The 18,092-nt window shown below is 42.3% G+C and overlaps 4 protein-coding genes across 8 annotated transcripts in view; all 4 read left to right on the top strand.

Annotated features, from left to right (window-relative positions):
- LOC115749848 overlaps nucleotides 1–18,092 on the top strand; it is a 469,397-nt gene that overhangs the window by 142,439 nt on the left and 308,866 nt on the right. The window lies entirely within an intron of this gene.
- On the top strand, nucleotides 3,061–7,367 carry LOC115751707 (glucomannan 4-beta-mannosyltransferase 9-like). Of its 2 annotated transcripts, none has more exons than XM_030689673.2 (9): nucleotides 3,061–3,915; nucleotides 4,140–4,238; nucleotides 4,724–4,976; nucleotides 5,155–5,292; nucleotides 5,432–5,568; nucleotides 6,210–6,323; nucleotides 6,433–6,632; nucleotides 6,848–7,039; nucleotides 7,178–7,367. In XM_030689673.2, exons 1-9 carry the CDS (start codon nucleotides 3,610–3,612, stop codon nucleotides 7,338–7,340), a joined length of 1,602 nt encoding a protein of 533 aa, XP_030545533.2. In that variant the 5' UTR covers nucleotides 3,061–3,609; the 3' UTR covers nucleotides 7,341–7,367. The 2 variants fall into 2 exon arrangements, with proteins under 2 accessions (XP_030545533.2, XP_030545540.2); XM_030689680.2 differs by having other exon boundaries at nucleotides 3,062–3,915; nucleotides 5,182–5,292.
- LOC115752322 (CWF19-like protein 2) lies at nucleotides 8,460–15,019 on the top strand. Of its 4 annotated transcripts, none has more exons than XM_030690470.2 (10): nucleotides 8,460–8,690; nucleotides 9,059–9,171; nucleotides 9,293–9,892; nucleotides 10,784–10,984; nucleotides 11,060–11,227; nucleotides 11,449–11,841; nucleotides 12,767–12,846; nucleotides 13,154–13,514; nucleotides 13,897–14,109; nucleotides 14,525–15,019. In XM_030690470.2, exons 2-10 carry the CDS (start codon nucleotides 9,127–9,129, stop codon nucleotides 14,852–14,854), a joined length of 2,391 nt encoding a protein of 796 aa, XP_030546330.1. In that variant the 5' UTR covers nucleotides 8,460–8,690; nucleotides 9,059–9,126; the 3' UTR covers nucleotides 14,855–15,019. The 4 variants fall into 4 exon arrangements, with proteins under 4 accessions (XP_030546330.1, XP_048135085.1, XP_048135086.1 ...); XM_048279128.1 differs by having other exon boundaries at nucleotides 9,085–9,171; XM_048279129.1 differs by having other exon boundaries at nucleotides 9,089–9,171.
- On the top strand, nucleotides 15,353–17,492 carry LOC115754872 (eEF1A lysine and N-terminal methyltransferase). Its single transcript, XM_048279133.1, has 2 exons — nucleotides 15,353–17,107; nucleotides 17,220–17,492. The coding sequence occupies exon 1, from the start codon at nucleotides 15,383–15,385 to the stop codon at nucleotides 16,787–16,789; it is 1,407 nt and encodes a 468-aa protein (XP_048135090.1). The 5' UTR covers nucleotides 15,353–15,382; the 3' UTR covers nucleotides 16,790–17,107; nucleotides 17,220–17,492.

An 18,092-nucleotide genomic window follows, 5' to 3' on the forward strand; every position in this document is an offset into this window, starting at 1 on the left:
GACGGTTCGGCTTTTTCTTTTAATGCGCTCATTGAACGAGTGAAAAGAGAAAAAAGAGTGAAACAAGCGTCACTGAGCTGTGCCAGTAATTGAGAAAGCGATCCTCATGAATTGACTACGAGCTAATAAAAGGAGCCAGATAGCTCTGCGAAATGCCCAAAAAAAGAGTCAACATGGACGATAAATCTTAGCCCTTAAAACCCTTGAAGCGCACCTTAAAGAGACTATCTTTGTCGTGGATGGTGCGACCAAATCTAATCAAAATGACGTCGTTCTTTCTCTGTTGTGGACGGATGGGAAGGCACATCTCACCCCTTCTAAACAGTAAACAGCCAGCCCGCATAGTTAAGCCGTTCGTGTCATCGACCTGTACGGGCTCGGCATATCCTTTTCCTGATTGGCACCCTTGATGAGGATCAAGAACCACGTGGCAACACATTCTTCAGTTAATCGCCGACTCCCGGAAAATGACCAGATCTAAGTTAAATTTTGACTTCGAGCGAGCATCTTCGCCCACGACGCGGGCATCATACTTTTGACGCGTGTATATATATATGTCCTTCTATCCATCTGACTTGGGAATAAAGGCGGCGAGAGGTCTATACTTCCCGAGCGCGAGGGAGGAGGCGGGGTAATTTCGGGAACATGAAAGGAATTGTCGTTGTAATTTTAGTGAGAATCCAGCAGCGTTCAAGCGATTTTCCCTTCCTTTTCACAAGGGAAGATGTGTTTTAGAGCAATGGAATCATGGACAAAGACTTGCCAAGTAGAAATATTGTGAAGAGAGCTTTGCACAACATGCTCCAATCCCTTCCACATTTTCTGAGTTAGACATTCCACCTCATTCTCCATCTACCACTTTATTGCAAAATTAATTCTAGAGGTCGACTCCAATGGTTTTCTTCTTCACTCTGTCACAAGAAAGGGACAACATACAACCTCAAGTTATCAATCACATTCTCTATATATAGAAATCGCAAACCGAACACGGGTATTCGATATCAGTTCAAACTTGTTTAAAGCTTCACGTGAATAATCTGATGAGCAGAATCTTCCGAGTTAGAATTTGGAAACCGGATTCGTGTCGATTTTCTTCGCTCATAGACCCGAGGTCTTGCACCTGGAAACGGGTTAATCGGAAATATTACGGGTTTTTCATGTGTTTTGAAGCACGGAATAATCGACAACTAGAAAGTCACTTCATAGTCGTGAATGATGATAATGACATAGCTTTGTCTACTAGCAGCTTTGCTTCCTGGTTCCTACCATCGTTGACAAAAGCTTTTAGTTCAGGGCCTCATCGAGTAATCGGTTTTAATTGGCTTCATCAAGGATGGTCGGTTGCAGAATAATCATCTTAAATTTGGGAAAATTAACACACACACACACAAAAAAGAAAAGGTCCAAAACTTATTGTAATTATATCAATTTAGTCATAAAATTATTTTTTATGCTAATTTAATCCTTCCAGCCAACTTCGATCAGTAGGTGCTGATGTAGATGTGTGGCAATGACGTGGACAAATTCTAGTAATATTTTGATTTTTTTTATTGTTTTACTTTTTCTTTTCGTTTCCTTCTCCTCCTTTCTTAGCTGGTTGTTGGATTAGCGATCGGCCGCAGGCCAAAGCCAGTGATGGCGAGGTCAGCCTCGCCACCTTTCTTGGGCTAGCTTAGGCAACCATGGTGGCCTTGAGCTCGCCCAGCCATGGCAAGGCCGGACCTTGCCGTCGCTAGGCGAGGCCAAGCTCACCCAACCATAGCAAGGCCGAGACCTTGCCCTGGGACGGTGAGGCAAACCTTGCTCAAATCTGGCAAGGTTGAGCCTCATCGTCGTTAGGCAAGCTTGGGCTCGGACAGCCATGGCGAGGTCGGCCTCACCTAGCAACGGTGGCGCAGCTCCACCTAGGCGAGGCTTACCTCCCCCGGAGGAAGGAGGAGAAGAAAACAAGAAGAAAAGAAAGAAAAGAAGAAAACGAAAAAAATTTAAAAATAATTCAAAAAAATATTAAAATATTATTAAAAATTCTTTACGTCTATGTCGGCATCTATGTTAGCATCGGCTGGCCAAAGTTGGCCGGAAGAATTGAATTGGCACAAAAAATAAGTTCGGTCTTGAATTGACACAATCACAATAGGTTTTAAACTTTTTTGGTAATTTTTCCTCCAAAATTTACTTGTCCACTTAATTACCTCTTTGCCCATTTTCCAAAAGAGATGATGCAAATCGATGTAAGATATAAAAGCCAGAATGATCATTGATATTTTCCCTTCTTCTTTTTTTTTTTTCATCTTTTTTGCTTGTTGATAAATTTATAACCTAAGAATGCAGCTGCATGTAGCGGGCTGTTTGGAGAACAACTGGCGCAGAAATCCACCACCATAACTCCCACTTAAAGACGAATTCCTCGGGATGGAGATCGAAACCATCCGTGGTGGGAACAAAGTATGCACTAACCATATTTTCACATGATTTGAATATGGTCACCGCGTAAACAACATTTTCTCCAAGTGAGTCGTTCCCATATGAAATGCAACATGCAGCAAGATATGAGCTCGTTTGAGATGCATGAATGAATCCCTTTTTCTCAGGAAAAAAAGAGAGCTAAAATGAGAAATCCGGCATTGCGGATCGCTTCGCTCGAAGATGGACGACGACGACGATGGAGAGGAACCGATGAACCATACAAAGGGCTATTCGCCTTCAGTTCCAACCTTCGATCGGCTACTGATGATGATCATTGAAGCGCCTCACTAGGCCGAGAGGGACGGGCAAACTATCTTTTGAGTGTTGGTTATGGGTTATCGACCCAAGAGAGGCTATTCATGAATGGGAAAACAAGGTGTTAACCTCCCCCCCCCCTCCAAAATGTCTTGCTCAACATTTTCAAAGCGAATTCCTCTTTCGGAAAGGGGCAAAAGGAAGAAGCTTGCTGGCTTTATCTGACAGCATATCTCCTCTATTTCGGATCCACGGTCCCTGTCTTCATTGACTCGATTCTTCCCGCAGCTCTGAGAAGTTCTTATTTATATGCACTCCCTCCATTTTTGTTCTGCATAGCTCCCGGTGATATAGAGAGAGAGAGAGAGAGACAAAGAAGAAGAAGCATCTTCTTCTAAGTGGGTGATGCCAAGAACCCATTGACATCATCATCATCTCTCTCTCTCTCTCTCTCTCTGTGGATCTGAAGTTGGGTTTTTGTTCTAGTGGGTGTTGTTGTGATCAGAAGAGCTCACTTGGGTGTCAGCTTTTTTCTCTTTCGGGCAATCCTGAGTTATCATGCAGAATTTACGTGCACTTCTTCTGTAAGGGCTTGCATTCGCTTTCTTTGCCTTTTGTTCTTGCTTGTTCCACTCACTCTACTAGTCCAGCTCTTGCCTATTTGTCCAAAACGTAACTCAGAAGCGAATATCACTCCCAACTTCAGCACCACAGAGCCAGAAAAAGGAGGAGGAGAGAATAGGAAAAACAGCAACGTTTTCTGTGGGGTATAGAATCCAGCACTTTATTATATAAGCGCTGACATACTTCACCGTTCTCCTTGTCCATCGAGTTACGCTTCTTTGCGCTCTCTCCCCCTTCGAGCTGCTTATTTATACATCTATTACGATGGACCGCCCGCCGATGTTCTCTGTCCCGGACGGCTTCTTGGGCCAAATCAGGCTGGTCTTGCAACAGACTAGAGAGCCTCTGATAGTTCCATTGCTGAAGGTATTGGTGGTAGTGTGCTTGGTGATGTCCACAATGCTGTTTGTGGAGAGGGTCTACATGGGGATCGTTATCTTCTTCATCAAGCTGCTTCGGCAGCGACCTGAGAAGCAGTACAAGTGGGACGCAATGAGGGACGACATCGAGGCTGGGAGTTCATCTTATCCCATGGTGCTAGTGCAAATCCCCATGTACAACGAGAAAGAGGTATACGGAAAATTCCTTTTCTTTGGATCTCTTGGTTCTCTTCCTGCAAAGATTCAACCTTTCCTTATTAGTTTTCTGATGTATGTTAAAGAGATGTTCGGTTCCATGAAAATATAAGTCCTTGAAAGCCTTGTTGCTACTTTCCAATCTCTCCATGCATACATGGTTTTAGCGTCTAATTTAAATGGTTTTCTTTAATGATTAACGGTTGGTTTTCTCGGCAGGTTTACCAGCTATCGATTGGAGCTGCGTGTGGGCTTTCGTGGCCAGCTGATCGGATCATAATACAAATTCTTGACGATTCAACAGACCCGGCTATTAAGGTTCTGCTAGGCTAATCAGCAACTCGTTCTTACGTCAACTTCTGTTCTTATTGTCTTTCGGGTCTATTTGAGCACGATGTTCACCGGTTATACTACAAGAATGTTCGCTAGAAGGCTTAAGAGATTTCACAAAACAGGTGTCATTCATGTGGCCCTGGTCCTTCCCTTTGATGTATTGAACATTTACCTCAAAATTACACTTTCTTGCTCTAATCAGCAGTCAAGTCCCTATCCCCAAGCATTGGTAAAGAAAGAGTCATATTGTTGAAAGTACATATGCTTAATTTCCTGCGGTTCGAAGAGATGAAAGATCATTAAGTTTCTTTCCCCTGTTGATCCTGCATGGGTCACAAAAAGTTGTCCTGAATTAGATCCTGCATATATGTCGTCGATCTACTTCGCCAAAAGAAAAATTGCGCCTTTCCCGATTCATTGACATCTGAATTTCATTTCTCGCCTTTTTGGTTGAACTGAAACTTGTGCAGGAGCTGAAGAAACTAGAGTGCCAAAGATGGGCGAGCAAAGGCATCAACATAAAGTATGAGATTCGAGACAACAGGAAAGGTTACAAAGCCGGGGCACTCAGGGAAGGCATGAAGCACAGCTATGTCAAACAATGCGACTATGTGGCGATCTTCGATGCCGATTTCCAACCTGAGCCCGATTTTCTGTGGCGGACCATACCTTTCTTAGTCCACAACCTGGAAATCGGGCTCGTCCAAGCTCGGTGGAAGTTCGGTAAGTTAACACATTTTCTCCTCTTTCTTGATGTCTCTTCTCCATGGATGCCTCCGTATGGATATGAATGTTGTTGGTGACTTATGTAGCCATCATCTCCGATTAGTCATCGAAGAAGAGATAGTTAATAACAAAAAAAAGTAGATATTTCACCTCTTCTAATTTCAAGGCTTCACAGCTGACAGTGTTCTTGATGGTGTTGCAGTGAATTCTGATGAATGCTTAATGACGAGGATGCAAGAAATGTCACTAGACTACCACTTCACCGTGGAGCAGGAAGTGGGCTCTGCAACCTATGCCTTCTTCGGCTTCAACGGTTAGTTCATCAATTCTTTTGCTAGCATTCTGTTACCTTCAATAGAAATGCACGGCACTATTGTTGTTTGTGTTGTTGGTTCTGGTATTAAGCTATTTGGTCTCGAGGTTTGAGGTGTTTGAACGTGCCATGAATCCAGGGACGGCCGGGGTGTGGAGGATCTCGGCTCTGAACGAGGCAGGAGGATGGAAAGACAGAACGACCGTTGAGGACATGGATCTGGCTGTGCGGGCTAGTCTCAAAGGATGGAAATTCGTCTATGTCAGTGACATCAAGGTGCCGTTTTGCCTGTAATTAAGCATTCATCGAGGAGATCATCTAGAAACCTTTGCAGCTTAACTCTCAAAAAGGGACAATTAGCACAGTTAGTATAACTGAACACAACAGAAGTAGTCAGTGAAAATTTTCACAAGAAGGAGCTAATGGGGTCAGGTTTTTCATTTAGGGAGGTGAAAAACAGTGGATGGTTGACTTGCCATTAATGGGATTTATCAAATGAAATCCAATTTGTCAAGAACACCATATTGAAATTGGAGAAGTTCTTGCATATTGGCACAAGGAGAGAGCAATGATTTCAAATTGTCCATCTGGTGGTTGTCACTGCACTCTATGCTGGGCCACAGTGAGTGACCTGGTCACTGCTTGAACAAGCAAAGCCCTATGCATCTGGGGAGTGTTCTCCAAGCAAATTCTATTACTGTCATGACATGAACTATGTGCATCTCACACACTTTCTTTTTACTGTCCTTCCTTTGGACCACACTGTTCTGTCTACATCATCTGTCATTGAATTATCCCCATGCAAAGAACTTTAACCAGGTTCATTTACAGTTAATCTTTCTGTTCACCGTTTCTTCCGCTAATTTTGTTGCAACTTCACTTCAAGATTGTGATCATAAGTTGTTTTTCGGCTGCAGGTGAAGAGTGAATTGCCAAGCACGTTCAGGGCGTTCCGCCACCAGCAGCATCGGTGGTCTTGTGGCCCCGCCAATCTCTTCCGGAAAATGGCCGGGGAAATCATCAGGAACAAGGTTGAATTTTACTCACCTTCCTTAATCTTTTGATGCAAGGGTTCGCTATGAATAACTGAACAAGACTTGCTGTCTTTTTCTTTTTCTTTTTTTGGTTCGGCTTTCGCAGAAAGTGTCCCTTTGGAAGAAGTTCTACGTGATATACAGCTTTTTCTTCGTCCGGAAGATCGTGGCCCACATCGTCACATTCGTGTTCTATTGCATCGTCATGCCGGCCACCGTGCTGGTTCCGGAAGTAGAAGTACCCAAATGGGGGGCTGTCTATATCCCCTGCACTGTTACCATCCTGAATGCAGTTGGTACTCCAAGGTCACTACTACTTCCCACAGCCCTTCATCCATTACGCACCTTAGTATTAGATCCAAGCTCGATGAAACCATTTGACAATTCCAATGCCAAAATGGCTGCGACAAACATCCCGCGGTCGACTTTTCGGCCTTTACATCAGCTCGCGGATCGATAGTTCCACCAGTCAGAGAAACCGAGTTCGAGAAGATAATGCGTGTGCACAATTTTGTTGGCAGGTCACTTCATCTGCTGGTGTTCTGGGTCCTGTTCGAGAACGTGATGGCTCTGCACCGGACCAAGGCGACCTTCATCGGGCTGCTGGAGGTGGGGCGAGTGAACGAGTGGGTCGTCACGCAGAAACTGGGCGACGCGCTCAAGACGAAGTCCGGCAAAGCTCACAGGCGGCTTCGCGTCTGGATCGGACAAAGGTGACAGCTTTTCACTAACCATATCACCCCAAGAGCCAAACCCATTTTGAATCCATGTGCATCAGTTACATGTTCGAGTGACACGTTTTGAATTCATCATCCGTTCTTGATCTCGATCTTTCTCTCGGTGATGAACAGAGTCCATGTGCTGGAGCTCTGTGTTGGTGCCTACCTTTTCGTCTGCGGATGCTACGACTTGGCCCACGGCAAGAACCGCTACTTCGTCTACCTCTTCCTTCAGTCCTTCACCTTCTTTGTTGCTGGGATTGGCTATGTGGGCACGTTTGTTCCCATCTCTTAGTCTTAGCACACAGAAATAGAAAAAAATCTCAGCATCATTGCTATTATTACAATAATTATCATATTATATTATTCACTTGGAGATGGCTTTTTTTTTTTATCTCAATTGTTGTATTTTGATATGATTCATACGAAGAACACTTCAGATTCTCATTCTTTTGTATAGGGCACATGCTGATATTGTGCTCTTTTGATCTATAAAGATAAATTAAATTACGGTTATCGTACCATTATTTTTGCGTAAATTTAATACGAATCGTGCCAAGTGCTTTTAACTCAAGTCATCCGTCGCCGTCAATTCATTAAATTGTTTGAGTTTTAACATTTTCATCAAACATCATTGGGTCCTGTCGAGTCGCCGACGTGACAAAAAAGTTGGCGTGCAATTTCGACGTGAGCAGCTGGCGTGGTTTTAACAATAGAAAAAGTATGTATTTATAAAAAAAAAAGCAAGCTAATTAGAAAAGCATAGAAGAGTTAGTTAGTAAGCAAAAAGAAAAATGTCACTGTACATGATAATTGAGCAAGACAGAGCTGAGCTGAACCTTGAGGTAAGTCTCAACTTGTCACCATGCCTATCCACAACCAAAAACTACAGAGAAATTTACGACATCATATGGCTTTACCGAAATTAATTTTTCTAATTATGATCGATCGATTAATCTCTGAGACTATTTTTCAATGGATACTATAAAAGAAAAGGAAAGCTCGCAGTTTTCAATTTGGATAATACATACTTTCAATATGGAAAAAAGTTATTATTTTTTTGGGAATCACATAAATCTAAAGATTTCCGAACGGATCAACCTTTCGATTTCATAATCTTGACTTGATTGATCGCAAAAAAAACTTGTGGCACAAAAAACTTAAAAGCAAGTCATCTGTCTCTTTGAGCATCACTCAATGGAATTGACATGTGAATTGAATTTGCTGGCTTGTGAGATCGAAATGCGAATAGGTCACATTCTGTATTGAAATCGCTATCAACTCGAGTTGATCCGGCCCTTTTTTTTTTTTTTTTGGGTTGCTAAAGTCAAGTTGGTCTGACTTGAAACTAAATCTTATTTGATTTGCCATTAATCCGATATGATATCTATCTGACATGCCTCATTTTAAATTCCTAAATTCAAAAGTCACAAAATCAAAGCCCGGTTTCTCAAACCGACTTTGCGGAACTAGTAACTGCCGACCCGATCCAATTCCGGCCATCGAAACGCAGATTTGGCTCTTGCGTTTTGGCAGATAAATAGCGCGGCTCTCCGACGCCTACTTCTCCGACTCGCCGTCGCATTCTCTTTCAATTCTTCGCAGCTTCCGCTTCGCTTCGACTTGCAGTTTCGCGGAGCTCCGGGTATTCGATTCGATTGCGCTGGCTTCTGGCTCCTGGCTCCCTCTATTCCCTGCTTTGATTTCTGGCGAAATTGAGCGTCGGCACTGTTTCGCTGGAACGTGATAGGGGCTTGAACGATGCAAGCTCGATAGGCGATGCGTGGTGTTTAGGTTTGTTTGATTGTTGATTGTGTTTCCGCCCTTTTGCTGCTTATCCATGTGAATCGGAGATTTCACTGTCGCGATGTGCTTTTCGTGTATCCATTTGGATTGTTTTTCGGTATTTGAAATGATTGATCTTCAGTGCATCAGATTGAATGGAGAAAAAAAGTGTATGATGCCTAACAAGCGCGAGATTTCTGATTTTTTTTTTTTCGGTTGTGGTTGTAGGGTTTTCTAGTTTAAAATTGTTTTAGACAGATTTAGTGAGTGTTGCGCGAGGAGTGAAGTAAGAACCAATGCTTTCCGGAGTCAAATTGATTCCTCGTGACCAGATTGATGAGGTCTTAGCTCTCTATCCTTTCATTTTCTTTTTCTTATATCTTGAGTTTCAGTGTTTTGAGTCAAGAAGGAGACTGATTGTTTGTCATTGTCCTCTATTTTATTGTCATTGTCTACCTTTAGAGACGAGGTGAAAGCTCGGATTCTGCAGCGGAGGGTCGGAAGAGATCTGGCAGTAGGAAGGAAAAATATAGTAGAAAGAAGAAAGGCTCTAAATACGAGAGTTCAGATGATGAGGAGCTCCAGCAAATAAAGAAGGTGCCTAGGAGGAAGAAGTGGTACTCCTCAGAAGAGTACTCGTCCGCTTGTTCAGGTGGAAGCAGCGATGACGACTCCCCACGAGATGAAAGAAGGCATTATGACCGTAAGAAGAAGAAGAAGATTGACGCTAAAGAATCAGATGGTGGATCTAAGAGAAGGAAGAGGAAAAGCAAAAGTGGGAGGAAGACTACTGAGGATCTTATTTCTTCTTCAGGTTCTGAAAAATTTGATAGCTTTGAGGGTGATGTTAGGAAAGAGAAACATCAAAAAGGTAGTAAGAAAGATGGACAGAAAAGGGGGAAGGAAGGAGCTCATCAGAACGCAGCCGAGGGTGATTTTGATGACCAGAAAATTGTGAGGAGAGAAATGGGGTTAGAATGGATGCTGAGGCCTGAACAAAGGACTGAGAGAAGCCCAGTGATAAGTGTTGATAAAGAGCTGTTCGAAACTGCGAATGAAGAGGTACCTAGAACTCATTCTAACCTCTTCTACATTTTTAAGAAAAAAATCATTCTGAACTTTCTATTGAGATGCCAAATAGATCCACATGGCTGTCTAAATTAAGGGCCTGATCTGTAGAACTTAGCTATCTGCATTTCCACCGTAGTAGTGTGACCATAATCCATATTTGGCATCTGTTGAACACTGTCCTTAACATGTTATGCTCGGTTTACATGTGAAACGTTGAAGGTGAAAGGCACCACATCCAACAGATAACCGGAGACTAGAGCATTATACCACGAAAATAGACAGAGTAACAATTTCACGTGGTATAAAGAATTGCACTCTTGCTTGTGCTTTGCTACCATGAACCTGTGCTTTGATACCATTTGATTTTACCATTGTCCAAATTTATGCTAGGAAACGTGCCACAGCATCTGTCTGGACTCAGTATTTATACTTTCTGCCCTTTGTAATTCTATCCCTTTTGGTTTTTCTTGATGAGGGTGGAAAATGACTTGATCATTAGAAGTTCTTTGTAAATGAGAATCGTCAATTGGCTGGGTATAGGAGTTTCAATTTAATTTCAGGACGAGCTTCGGTTTATTCATCAAGTAATTGAAAATTCACTAGCAGGGGATGGTCCAGCGTATTACGTTGCCTCCCTCTTCTTTTGCTTTCCTTGATCATTTTAGAAGATGGTTTTTTGTTCTGATATTTGGGTGTTCTATAGATTGCAATTATGGAATTGTACTTATGTTTTAGTTGGTTGTTTATTTAGACTTAATTCATTGCAGTGATTAACCTGCTTATGCATATGTCTGTTTATCTAATGCATTTGTTCACTTGTTATTTGTCTTTTGTGGTTAAATTTTTTATTTTTTTCATGTAAATGATTTGTTGTTCCACCAGGCAATGAAGGTAAATCCAAGGGAGTTAAATCCTTACTTTAAGGATAGTGGAAGTGGTTATCCAGAAGAAGATGGACCGAAATCTGGTGGAGACCGGCATATGCCTTCATCAGTTGTCGGGGATGGAGGTGCAAGTTGGAGGCTGAAAGCCTTAAAACGAGCAAAAGAGCAGGCAGCTAGGGATGGACGAAATATTGAGGAGGTATGCACCTGTCACAAGCATATGTCTTAACTTTGGAAACGAGTTTTGAACTTCTCATCCAATTTCATTGTGCAGGTTGTGGCTGAACGTTGGGGGTCCCTGGGTCATCTGGCAGTTTCCGCTGCATCTCATAGAGCTGCTCCTTCTCGTGCTCATTTGGATTCTATAAGGAACAGAAAGAGAGGGTTAATGGAAGAGCAACAAACGGCTGGACTGAATGAAGAAGAAGGAAATAGTAAGAAGGTATCTGCCAAAAATGAAGAGCGGGAATGCTTTTTCTGCTCTTCTTTCCACTTGTATCTTGTTAAATTTTAGTTTGGGTTACAAGTTATAAGACTTCTTTGAAGCATGTTAAGAGCATATTCATAATCTTTGTTAAATTTTTATTTTGGATTACAAGTCATAAGACTTCTTTGAAACATGTTAAGAACAGTTTCATAATCTTGTTTTCTGATGATTATCAGAATACACGAAATTATTTGAAGGATGTCTCTGTTCGCAATCTTGACATGCGGGTACCAAAAGTCGATGACTCATTATCCTGGAGAAAGCGCAGAGGTCAAAATCCATCTGCCAGGGATGCTGATGCTGAGCTCATATCCGCTGCCATGTCCAATTTAAACAAGTATTCTAATGATGGAAGCTTCATGCAAGCAGCCTGTGGTCAACAGAGAAACGTGTCCGGTGATTCTTCATCTTCACAACCAGCACTTGGCAGGAAAATGGACTTGTTGGAAGAAAATAAGCCTTGTGAAGCCATTAGCCAAGTGAATGAGGGGTTAAGTGCAAACCAGTTGGCTGCTAAGGCGTTGCAGCTTCGCATGAAAGGAAAGCACGACGAAGCTGAGAAACTATTGGTTAGTTGACATTTCCAAATTCTGATTGTGCATCTTCACTCTTGGTGTGTTTTTACTGAAGATTGCATGCAGTCTCCTCTTTCTCTGTTTGCTTTTATGTATGTATGCTCATGCAATTTTTCGTGTGTGGAGACGCTTGCACTGTAAAGGATGTAATGACTAGGGAGTCCATGGATGCTTGCTTGATACTTGTCATGTAAGCAGGGATGGGAAAAAATGTGAATGAGTTGTATTTGTCTTGTGATGAGAGTTTTACATGCTGCACTTCTTTATGCATCCTTCCTTTTTGAAACCAACGTCCAGGACTTATTTTGGATGAAAGAAGGCCTAGAGACTTCTGCATGTTTATTTTCCTAATTCACTAGCATGGACTGTTTTATAACTAACATAAAAGATTTGACAGCTTTTTTCCAATATTTTTCTTCTCCTGTTGCCCCAGAACTTGAACTGTTAGATGCACAAGTGTGAACTGTGTAGTTTAAAGATAATTGATTTTTGTGAATTTCCTCTTTTGCAAAGTCAATAGCCTGCAAGTCATTGCTTATTTCTCAGAAAGTCTGCTGCATTTTTTCAAAGGTAACCACGTCAGTTTTTCTGATGATGAATGTGGTAGCTTGCGACATGGATTAGAAATTTTCTTGTTTTTCAGTCATTTAGGGGGAGCCTGATGTTTAATATTTTTCTGTGTATTTCATTTGAGTTCCTGCAGTCAACCAAATCTTTGTTGCCATGTTGATTTTGTACTAGATCAATCTTTAAGGTGGTTTATTAGATTGCAGTGTGGTGAGTGGTAAACTATGACTGGGCCTACTGATCTATACAACAAACACGCCTTAGGAGGGTTTCAAAAGATTGTATTTCTTCTTTTCCCAAGTCAGACCAGTGGATCTAACATGCATTTGTTCCGATTTTTCCTCTATGCCAGCAAGAAGTGGAGAACTTGAGAAATAAGCAGCTTACTACTGATTCTTCACTTAAATCGCAGAATGATGGAGGCACAAACAGGTGAGACTTTATCATGCTTTTGTCTGCTCTTGTTTTGCCCTCTAGTTCAAATTTAAGGTCCATCCTACTGTCTTTCTTCTCTGATTGACTACAGAATGAAACATCAAACTAAAAAGTGACTGATGAAACTAATGGGAGTGGGATTTTGTTAGCTGAAGTGGAGAATTTTTTTTTTTTTTTTGGGTCTCACCACCTACCTTTCTTCCTCTTTTTCTGTATGAATATGTTTTGGTAAATCATATGTTGGATCAATTAATATTGTCATTCATGTTTATGATACGTCTTTCCTGCTTTGATTTGTGTCCAGGAATGTTTTATATGATGTATCTCGTCAGCGGAATGAGGAGGATGATGCCGACAGGCATCTAGCTAAAACAATAACGCAAAATAGACGTTATAGTACCTCGGGCCAAGCAGATGATGAATATGATTTTGATGGTCCCCCAAGGAAAAGGTCTCAGAAGAAAGCGCCTAGCAAGGACCAGAAGTCCACCCAGAGTAGCATTTTGGCAAAGCGCATCTTGACTCAGCAGGAGCGCTGCTTTTACTGCTTTGAGAATCCAAATAGACCAAGACACCTAGTTGTTTCAATTGCGAACTTCACGTACTTGATGCTGCCACTGCAGCAGCCTGTTGTGCCTGGCCATTGCTGCATAGTCACAATGCAGGTGTGCTTTCTTTTGCACTTCGCTCACAGTTTCTACATTTTGTTAAGATTTGGTGGCACTTTCTTTTACGAGCCTGTATATGCAATGCCTGGAAATGCTGTTGCTTCTTATGGACAACGATCGATTTGTCAACAAGGATGCCCAGATAGTACTCATTACTGTTTTAGGAGAGTCCTGATTGCAATTGAAATATTGTTGCCAGTCATCGATACAATTTGGGGGCAGTCACATCTAGGCCTGGCTTTATCAGCATTTATTGCTAACGGATGTACCGCAAATTGCCTAAATCACTTCTTCTCATGTACAATTTGCTTGTCAATCTCTTTTGTTTGCAACAATCTTTTCAATTTGAGACCTTACTGATAAATCGATATTACTCCAGCATGAATCATCCACAAGAAATGTCGATGATAATGTGTGGGAAGAGATCCGGAACTTTAAGAAGTGCCTGATTATGATGTTTGCAAAGCAAGAGAAGGATCTTGTGTTTCTTGAGACTGTGATGGGTTTGGCGCAGCAACGGCGCCACTGTCTGATCGAGTGCCTTCCGTTACCGAGAGAAGTCGCAAACGAGGCTCCTCTTTACTTCAAAAAGGTAATTGACAGTTGGTACACTGCTTCTAAATATATCTGTCTTACTGTTTGGATGCTTTACTTGTTTCTTTGTTCTTGGTCCCTTTTGTATTTCACCAAGCTAGAAATTCCAGGATGAGTATCTGGCTTAGAAATTCTTGAGTTTGTAAATGGCCTACTGCGTTGATGAATGAAACCACTAGTCGCATTTCGTCATCCGATGTTATTTGAGATTGACTTGCATGTGAACCCTACATATGCTCTGAGCCTCGCTGTCCATTTTCATTCAATCCTACTTCAACTGGGTCTCATGCTCCATGCTGATCCCGCTTAAAAGCTCGTGCTTAATGCGGATAAACCCATGTTTCTTTGTTGCTGAGACGTGGATTGTAATCATCTGAGTGCTATTTCTCGACCCTAATGACGGCTTGTTCCAGGCAATCGACGAAGCCGAAGATGAGTGGAGCCAGCACAATGCCAAGAAACTCATCGACACCAGCGTGAAGGGATTGCGGGCTTCCATTCCAAAGGACTTCCCGTACTTCCACGTGGAGTTCGGCTTGAACAGGGGCTTCGTTCACGTGATCGACGACGAGAAGGATTTCAAGAGCAGCCTTGGCCTTGACGTGATAAGAGGGATGATGCGTCTGCCCGAGGAAGACATGCACCGGCGCCGTAGGTCCGAATCCGCGGACACACAGAAGCGAGCGGTCGCGAGTTTCGTGCAAGATTGGGAACCATTTGACTGGACAAAACAGCTAGATTAGTAAATGTTTGCCCAGAGTTCTGGGTGTGATTCGGATCAAAGCTGAAGAGTTATGTAGCTATGTAGCCTTCTTTTTGTAATTTGTAAGATGTTATACTAGGAAAATCAAAATACTGTTCATCCAACAGTTATAAAGATTGTTTCACGAAAACCGTTTTATTTTTTCTTAATTGCTTAATTCCTTTTGTTTCGCTACAAATAAATAATTTAAAAAGATTTTCTTAAAAAAGATTTAATCAATGAAAGAAATAAAAAATATTTTCGTTATTTACAATAATTTACATTTAATATTTTCGCGAGTGATGAAATTTTTTTATTCATCTTTATGAGAGATAAAATTGATTGTTTTTTCAAAAAAAATATTTTTAAAATTTTTTACCAAATAATTAAGATAATTGGAAGTATAATCGTTTTGGAGGAAAAAAATCTGATATTTTTGTCTTTAATTTAATTCCCAAATCACTCTGTTTTCGATCAATAAAGAGAAATCTGATTTGCAAAAGGCGCGAATGACTTGTACTGAACACTAATGGCTCTGGACAAGTCCACGTTCGAAACCCTCGTCCCGTCGCGCTTCGTCACCTTCACATTCCCCAATCCTTCTTCTCTCTCCGCCTCCGGCGACCGCCGCCTTCTCCGAGTCGCCGTCCTCGACTCTCCCATCCAACCAACCCCCTCGCCCCGAGTCGCCGCCATGCTCGTCCCCTCCCATCGCGAGCACGACTGGATCTTCTCCACCGAACCCGGCCACCTCCAGCTCCTCCTCAGCTCGCCCGGCCTCTCTCGCCTCATCCTCATTGGCGAGCAGCCGGCCGATGGACGCGGTTCGGCGCTCGGTTTCCGCCGTCAGATGGAATGTGAGCGATCGCGGAGGGAGGGTCTCGAAGAGAGCTTGAAGCCTCTGGTTTTGGCTCTGTCTCCGAGGATTTGCTTTGAAATCGGAGTTCCGGAGGTAACATTCTTAAGTTATGAAGATAATTTGGTTGCTAGTGTGACGCTTGAAGTGTGCATTGGTGAGTTTGTTGGCGAAATGTTAGTTGAAGATGTGGAGATAGAGAGGGGCAGTGGCTGCGGAGAGAGAGAGTTTAGAAGAAGATTGAGGTTCAAAAGAATGCCGAATTTGGTTCAGACTCAAGTTCGTATTGTACCGCGAGAGAATCATGGTGAGACAGAGGGAGGTTTCAGAATCGAGGAAATGCAATACAGAATTGATGCTAGAGTTTTGGTACATCCATATTTGGCTCCCATGGTGGCGAGCTTATCACTGATTGGTTTTCACATTGATGAGCGGATTCGGAAGGGGTTGAGGCCGAAAGCATTTTGTGCTGGTGTCGGTGGTGGTGCTTTGCTTGCTTTCTTAAGTGGTCAATTGGGTTTTGAGGTCCTGGGTGTAGATGTAGATGAGATGGTCTTGAGGGTTGCGAAACAGTATTTTGGGCTTGAAGATGGTGACTTTTTGCGTGTTGTAGTTGGGGATGCAATTGAATGGATAGAAAGAGTTGCAAGCTGGAAAACCGAGGGCACTTTGGTTGCCGGGTACAGTCGTGATTTGAGTGTTGCTGATGGTATGGATGGTAAATTTGATGTAATTATGGTGGATTTGGACTCAAGTGATGCTAGTACTGGTTTGGTAGCTCCACCATTAGAGTTTGTGAGGAAGCCCGTTCTGCTAGCTGCCAGATCACTCCTTTGCGAGTTTGGAATTCTTGTAATTAATGTGATTCCTCCCGATAGGTTTTATTATGGGACAATGATTAACGAAGTGAGGGATGTCTTTCATGATCTGTATGAAATTGATGTGGGGAATGGGGAAAATTTTGTGCTTATTGCCACAGTGGCATCTATTAGAGATTGTTCTGCGTATGATGTTTCGTTTATCATGAAGCTGAACTCAATACTTTCTGGTGCTTACATGGACTCTATTAGGAAAATCTGAAGTCCTAGGGAAGTGCAAGTTTACTCTAAACATAGTCAGAGAAAAGATGGCTGTACCTTTTGCACACAGTAAGAGCTTAATAGTTTTTCTCAACAAATAATGGCCTTGGCTATCTTCCTTCAACCCTCGTTTCCTGGGAGCCGGGCGTTTTCGCATTATTTTAGCAGTGCTAGTTCTGAGGGTTGATGAGTTCGTTGGTGCAGGAGTGTGATTTTCGATATACCCTGAACCGACCATGACATGACTCGGAGAGGCCACTGTGGTTTCAAGATGGAGACTAATTAATACTATGGTGGTTGTCTTTAGACTACTGATGTTGTAAGACTCGCTCGCTTTTGGAAATCTGTCCGTTGCTTGTTTTTTGTTTGAAAAGTTCTCTCCCTGACGTGATCATTTATAAATTACAGACTTCATTTTCTGATCTGCACAGGTTATTGCACAAAAACCTTTGGGAAGGAATTGTTCCATCACTGCAGATAACCAGTAAGTGGGAGCTATCATTTGGTTAGGAATGCTGAATCCGTAGAATGTATAGTGCCATTTGGTTGTGGAGAGATGAGTGGCTAGTGTCAAGCACACTTAAAGGGAGGTCAGCCAATGCAAATTAACAGATGGTATTCCCTACGGGGTAATGTCGAGCCCCCATTTGGAAAAGCAAAAGCACTGTTCGGGGTTTGAACTTCACTTGGCAATCTACTTGAGAAAGAATTGCTTGTTTTTTGTTTGAAAAGTTCTCTCCCTGACGTGATCATTTATAAATTACAGACTTCATTTTCTGATCTGCACAGGTTATTGCACAAAAACCTTTGGGAAGGAATTGTTCCATCACTGCAGATAACCAGTAAGTGGGAGCTATCATTTGGTTAGGAATGCTGAATCCGTAGAATGTATAGTGCCATTTGGTTGTGGAGAGATGAGTGGCTAGTGTCAAGCACACTTAAAGGGAGGTCAGCCAATGCAAATTAACAGATGGTATTCCCTACGGGGTAATGTCGAGCCCCATTTTGGAAAAGCAAAAGCACTGTTCGGGGTTTGAACTTCACTTGGCAATCTACTTGAGAAAGAATTGATCGATATTGATGGTTTCCTTCCAGAAGTGATGCTGAATTTGTTTCTGCTCGGTCGTGTTAATCCAAAAAGTCGCTGGAGTTATGGAAGTTAATTGGGACAGTTGCTGTTCAATTGAAAATGAAGGTTCTAGTGTTAGGAGAACACCTTCTTGTTACAGTCTATTGTTGAGACATTTGGAGGGAAAAGATGCAGTGGAGCTTCTGAGGAAGGTGAAGCCCCCTCTTAATGTCTT

The sequence above is a fragment of the Rhodamnia argentea genome, chromosome 5 (assembly GCF_020921035.1).
Source record: "Rhodamnia argentea isolate NSW1041297 chromosome 5, ASM2092103v1, whole genome shotgun sequence".
Classification (NCBI taxonomy): Eukaryota; Viridiplantae; Streptophyta; class Magnoliopsida; order Myrtales; family Myrtaceae; genus Rhodamnia; species Rhodamnia argentea.